The sequence below is a fragment of the Monopterus albus genome, unplaced genomic scaffold, assembly GCF_001952655.1.
Source record: "Monopterus albus unplaced genomic scaffold, M_albus_1.0 scaffold43.1, whole genome shotgun sequence".
Taxonomy (NCBI): domain Eukaryota; kingdom Metazoa; phylum Chordata; class Actinopteri; order Synbranchiformes; family Synbranchidae; genus Monopterus; species Monopterus albus.
The window spans coordinates 2127688-2134393 of NW_018127923.1; the positions used below are offsets into that span (position 1 = coordinate 2127688).

The 6706-nt window shown below is 44.9% G+C and overlaps 1 protein-coding gene across 1 annotated transcript in view; it reads left to right on the plus strand.

Annotated features, from left to right (window-relative positions):
• Positions 1 to 5457: 5457 nt before the first annotated feature.
• ttc27 (tetratricopeptide repeat domain 27) overlaps positions 5458 to 6706 on the plus strand; it is a 100179-nt gene continuing 98930 nt past the window's right edge. Inside the window, exon 1 of the mRNA XM_020599910.1 lies at positions 5458 to 5819. Within this exon, the coding sequence (XP_020455566.1) occupies positions 5729 to 5819 (91 nt within the window). The 5' untranslated portion in view covers positions 5458 to 5728. The remainder of the gene's footprint in view (positions 5820 to 6706) is intronic.

Consider the following 6706-nt stretch of genomic DNA (forward strand, 5'->3'; position numbering starts at 1 on the left):
TCAGCCCCTTCTACACCCGCTTTGAGCCCTCCAGCCTCCAGAGAGGAGGCACACACACACCACCCAACCCCCCACCTCCCCTCCACTAGGGGCTCTCAGGGCATGTGCCAGCGAGCTGGCTGATGTTTTCACCACCATCTTCAACCTCTCCCTCAGCCAGAGCATCGTTCCCACCTGCTTTAAGACCACAACCATCATCCCCCTTCCCAAGAAGAGCCCGGTCTTCCCTTCCCTTAGCTATGCTGCCATAGGCCTAGGCTGCTGAGGGGCCCCATGATGCTCTGAGTTTCTCTCCCCTCTCCTCTCCTCTCCGCTCCTCCCCTCCCCTCCCCTCTCCTCTCCTCCCCTCTCCTCTAACTCTCCATATGCTTCTATATGCCACCATTTCAACTTTCCTAACTTTGTGTCTCCTCTCTCATGTAGTGTGTCCTCTCTCTCTCTCTGTACCTTTCTGCAGGTTGCCCTGGCCCTGGAGCTCTACAGGGTGCAGCCCTGTATGCACCCTGTATGTTACTGTAAACATGATCCAGAGTGTTCTTGCCCCGGGTGGAAATGTTCACATGTTGGTAATATTTGGGAAGTACAGTCTGTAAATTGCACTGGTTAAAGTCACCTGCAGCGATAAATACAGCATCTGGGTGTGCTCTAGTGCGCTGATGACATCATAGAGTTTGCTGAGAGCCGCAGAGAGATTAGCTCTTGGGCTAACATACATAGTGTATGTATGTTCTAGTATTTCTGTACAGAAGTAACTCGGTTTATACACGTCTCGCAAACTCTCACTCATGAGACTTTTTTCTACTAAAATATAAGGATTTCCTTGAATGGGCATTAAATCCAGGCTGTTGTACGTTCATGGCTGATGTATCTCAGGGTCAGAGGCACAGGGTGTAAGGATGGGTTGGCGAGGAAGGCTGCCCCTTTAAGCCATGTAGTGCTGCTGAGAAGAGCTGCCGTCACAGATCTAGACCTGTAGTCAGCTGGATTTAGGTCCACTGTAATGTACGTCCCATGACCAGGACACATGGACTGTCAGATGCACTGCACCCTGTGGTGCAAATAAATATAGAATCTCCTACACTGGTTGTGTATGTACCCTAGTACTACCTTACTGTCAGTGTAATATGTAATGCTGTCAAAGGTCACGTCCATCTCCCTCACAATCATTTCCACTATCTCAACTGCCAGTATTGCAGCACACAGCTCTAATCACGGAAGAGCCAGATCAGGTCCACTCCTGCTTCATATTGTTCTGGGAGAGGCAAGTCACAATCCACTGCTAGACTGGTAAGGTCTCTAAGAATCAGTCTACCTTGGATAGTAACAGGGGCCAGGAACCCTAGTGAAACGTAGGGGGAGGGGGCGATTTAGACTCCCAAGGGGCCGGACCTGGGTGGAGGGCTGATAGGTGACGGCTGCTCTTGCATTCTGTACACAACTTCCACCGTACAGTTCTTAGGAAGGTGGTCGAGAGAAGCAGCAGCAAAAGCAGATTGAATATTTTTTGAGGAGCTGTTTGCATTCCTCTAGAGTCTCCTCTCTAAACCTTATCTTCAGAGGATGGGGTTTATTGTGTAGCAGACACTGCTTACTTGTATTGCCTTTCTTCATAGAAGATACTTGTGTCTTGTGGACAGACACAGGTGCTTTTACAAACCTGTCTGGCTTGGTTCTTTTCTCTGGCACAACTAGGGTCCATGTGAGCTTTTGCCTCAATGCCTTCAAAGTTCACAAACACAGATTAGGGGGGATAAGCTGACACAGTGATCACATTTGTATTTTGAACCACAGGATATCCACTTCTCCTGTATGCTATGTGGCAATTTGTCAACTATTGAATTTACCCATCTGGAGGTATCCAGGTATGACAGACCAGGGAGGTAGCCATCCAGTTCCATGGCTACCAGCTCTGATAAGAGTTTGTTCCAGATCACAGAGCCTCTGTGGATCTTTTGGTGTAACCTTTTAGAAGTTTTCCACCTTGGTGAAAAGCACATATGCGATAGCTTCAGGTGAGCCTTATGTCTCCTCAAGCCTTTCCCAAGCCATCATCAGTCCAGCTTGTGGATGTCTGATATTGACCACTTTAATCTGTTTGGTAGAGTCTTTGTCTAAGTATTTAATGAACAGGTCTAGCTCTTCTCCTGCTGTTAGAACCAAGCCAGCTATAGCACATTTGAAAGATACCTCCCATGCCTAGTAGTTGATGGGCTGGCCATCAAATACAGAGCCCTGCTGTAACCAGGCAGCTGCAAGAGTCTCTAGTTGAGTCTGTAGCGGCATAATCACCTAGAACAGGTCTTCTGTGAATGGGTAAGTGAGCTTGAGGTAGATCAAAACTAACCTAATGTGATGATGGTCTGTTATGCTGAGCAGTTTGAAGCCCACAGTCAGGTGTCCCGTAATTCTCCAGACTGACATGTTGCTGAAAATGCATTGGACTAACATCTTCATCCATGGCTTTGACAGGTAATTCACCTGTAGTATTGCTGTTTTGCCTGAACACATACTCAACAGTGCATTGTTGTTGGCTCTCGTTTAAGGCTGGGCTAGAGGCTTTGCTATGTGGTTCAAAGCCCATATCCAGCAACCCTGATTCTAGTGAATTAGCTACAGCTATAGCAGCCTCTATTTCCTGTTCTGCCCTAAGCACATCAACAGTGGCTTGGAGATGAGCCCGCTCCACCCTATTTATTTCTATTGGCATAGATGGCTCTAGCTTGAGCTGCTTCAGCTTTTGCTCTGGCGGTTAGTGATCTATGTTAGCCTTTGAACTGACAGACGACCGTGATCTCCATGAGGCTATCAATAATATCTTTACATTCACTCCAGGATTACTTTCAACCATTTTGGGTAATGAACTTGATATAAAGGGAGTACAACTGGCATGGGAACTATCTGTGCTCACTCAGAGTCCACTTGAGGCGGTACATCTCAGTGTAGGGTTTCCAGCTCTTTACTGATTGCTGTAAGGCTGTCTTTTCACTGTTTTGGCCTCACTATCCAACAGCTAAACAGAACTCCAGGAACACATACTGTATGTGAGTTTTATGAAGTTTACTGGTAGCAAGTGTGAAACTAGAGAAATACAGACAAAATGACATGAGATAAATGTGAATATTACAACAAAATGAGATAGTAAATAGGCTGATGAGGCTACAGACAAATGTTTTAGCAAGTTAGCTCAGCCACAAAACAGCTACTCATTAAGGAAAAATTAACCATTAAAGTGAGCTTTAATGTACCTCAACTTTGTGAGTAAAGACACCAGTAGAGAGAAACACACAGCAGTTTGAGCTCCAGCTGAATTTGGGGAAGTCGCTGCAGTAACTATGTGGCCATCCTCGACAGACAGAAGCCTCGATGTGATCAGCGGCTCAGGGGAGAGGGCTGTCCTCTCTTCATGGATGTCAACCAGAGTATGCAAGTCGCATTCTCTTTAGCCCTGCCCCTCAAAGCCCTCCTCTCCACACCAAAACAGCGACAAAGTAGTGAAACTCAAAGAAAAAAGTTGGGTATTGGAAAAAAAACAGACCGACAAAAAAAAATCTGAAGACTTGATTTAACAAAAGAATCAGAAAGTTGCCATTTTTCCAGTATGAATACTTTTTTTTAATGCTACTGTTTTTTCAGTACAAATGTTCCAGTGCCAGTGTTTGCTCTTTGTTATATTTTCTTTTCCAGTTACCATTTTGTTTTCAATGCCAAACTTAATTTTCCAATGCCAAAGACTAAAATCACAGATCTGGTGCTACAGTTTTCCTCCATCTGCTATCGCTTTTATTGTCTACCTGTTACACTGCCATTTTCTGGTGCCATCACCATTTTGCATTGCTGACACCTGTGGGAAAGAAACCCGTCTCCTTTGCTACCACAGATTACTTAACATTACTTCTCCTACTCACCAACTGTGTGTGTCTTCTCTGGTCTGCTCCCCTTCCCATCCCCATCGCCCATACCAGCTCTCCACTGCACCATTATCTGGCAGGTCTCCACCATTCATCTGTGCTACAATTAGATGCCACCAATGTGAATATCACTCAGTCTGAGAGCCTAAGCAGAACACGAACTCACCTTACCCTTATGTCTCCTAAGATGGCAATTAAGACCACTGTCACTGCTCTAACCTGGTGCAGGTGCTACATTGAGAACCTCTCGACTTTCATCAGCAACTCCACTAATCTCAGGCCCCAGAGTGGCCTTGCCCATTCATAAATCCCCCAGTTAAGGCAAATAAAATACTTACCTGTTATTTGAGCCTTGCATTTGGATCCTCACGTACCTGGTGGCATGACAATTCTTAACAAATATCTGGGTCTGGTGTTTCATAATGAGGGAATACGTATGTCAACCACACTTGTATGTTTCATTGGTGTTTTTAAACAACATTGGAGGTCTGTGGTGCAGACAAAGAAGCTAATCCAGGATCGACAGACATTAACAGTGAGTAGAGGCAATTCATTGCTGGTTTTAGTGTTTGTATGGGGATTGTTAAAAATACTTTTAATATAGAAACTGGCCAGTGATGTTCTTGAACTTGAACCCAGCGTTACCCTTACCCTAACCTGTTATCTCCACCTACTCCTGAGGCTTTGTACCTAATGCTTACCCTTCCTGCAGCAGCCTTGTGGGCAGAATTAGCAATGTCTTTCATCAGGTTAAAACAAGGGGGAAAGGTCCAATGCTCACATTCAATCCAGCAATAAAAGTAGAGACCCACAGGTCCATCACGCCACCAGTTGCTTGTTTCACAAGCACTAAGAACACAGCTTTCAGACTCGTCATGTGGAACTGCTTACTGGCCACCCTTGCCTGGCTAGAACCCTCACTTCAGCCTTCATGTACACTCAATTAGCCTTCAGGCAATGGTGTCTGACACAGAGGAAACACAGGGAAATTAATTCTGACTAAATCCACATCTATATACAATAACATATACACAGTACCTGCACAGAGGAAAAATGAAAATGAATGCTTATGGCTGTCACATGTGCTATTACATAGCCTGTAGAGTGGAGACTGTAATCACTGCAATCAGGCATTGAAACTCAAGTCACTTCCCTCCTTTGACCAGCATGGCATCAGGTTGTAACAAACTAGCAAAATAAAATAAAATCCACACCTCTTGTTCCAACAGCTTGAGCAACTTTTTTAAATGAACTATTTAGCCTATTTATGATGCATCAAAAACCTTAAAAAACGACGTTGTTTATCATTTAATTTGCAATAAAAAAAAGTCCTTCATATGTTTGTAATGAAAATAGGTTATTTGTACATTTCGTTATTCTCTGTTTTTATGGGCAGGGACAGCCAACAGCCTCAGTACCTTAACGCTACCTCGATGATCTGCCGTGTTACAAATGATGGTCACTAAGAGCTGAATGCAATAATATGCTATTAAGTTGTTCCAACACTAACTGCAGTGTTTAGTTGATAAATGTAGCATCCTACTCCGCAGGCCAGCGCTGACTGGTGACCACGCTCAGCATCCCCGTGCAAGCCTTGATAAGTTTTCCCACAATGCAGTGCGCTTCTGTCATGGCTGCTCACTGATGCCACTTGCACCACATGGGTGGAAATAAACATTATATCTGTGACTGAATATCTTTGAGTGAGGAACACATACGTGGCCCATTAATAAAGCGATTAATCGTCGGCTTCGATCTGGGACCGTCCCGACTGAAGGCAGCGGCTCCTTCACCTGAGCGGGAACCAGAGGACTTCAGTGATGCCGCTGGACGTAGAGCTCTCCGTCCTACGAGGCTTTTTAACTCACAGCGAGGCGACGGAATGGAAGCAGAATGTTTTCATCACGGCAGGTAGGACACCAGACTGGCTTTTTATTATTTCACAACGTAGCTATTAATGCCACGGTCATGGCCAGGTTGTGCTGTTTCGCTGTCGCTTTACAAATGGCTGTCCAGGCAGGCGGGTGTCGCTTGCGAGACAAAGTGACATTTGTAAACTCGCGTAGCGGTGTAACGTTAGAGGCTTTTCCCCGCTGTCGGTTATCACACCAGTTTAGCTCCTACTGGTAATGACAGGATTTTTAATGCCATGGTAAAGAAAAGCTGTGGCCGCAGTTCTACCACAGCTACAACGAACTCGTCTGAATATTAATATCCGCTGTAGAGCTGTTAACAGGGGTAGGAGCCGTTTTCTCTGGTGTCTGAACGTCCTGCCAGGTCCCATTTAAATTTTGGCAGCATTAAGTGACCTTAGTTAAAATTAACAATACACATTTCAAGAAATAATATGTTATATACAGTATGAAATGGCGTGAGTGGCTTTTGTTATCCGGCATACATACAATTAATAAATTTAGATGAATTAAAATACAAGGTCAACTTTTGTAACATTAGCTAGTGTTAGCTTTAGTTTACCCGATGTTCTCAATCGTCGCTAAAACGACGAGTAGGAGTCCGGGATGAATTGATTGAGGGTTTGCTTACAGATGTTTAGGCAGAGAGCTAGCTAAATGGAAAATCCGTTCTGTTCTGTCTTGTTTACAGTCTTATGTGCTGACAAGCAGCAAGGCGGATAATGTTTTTCCCTGACAGACTTTATAATTAAGGTCTGGCGTGACGTCTTCATGTCTTCTCCCTCATCGTGTTGATCCACGCTCAACATCTGTCAGCAGCTGCTTCTGGTGGGCAACACTGGAACAGAACACTGGGCGGTAGTCAGACAATGTGCTGTCACACTA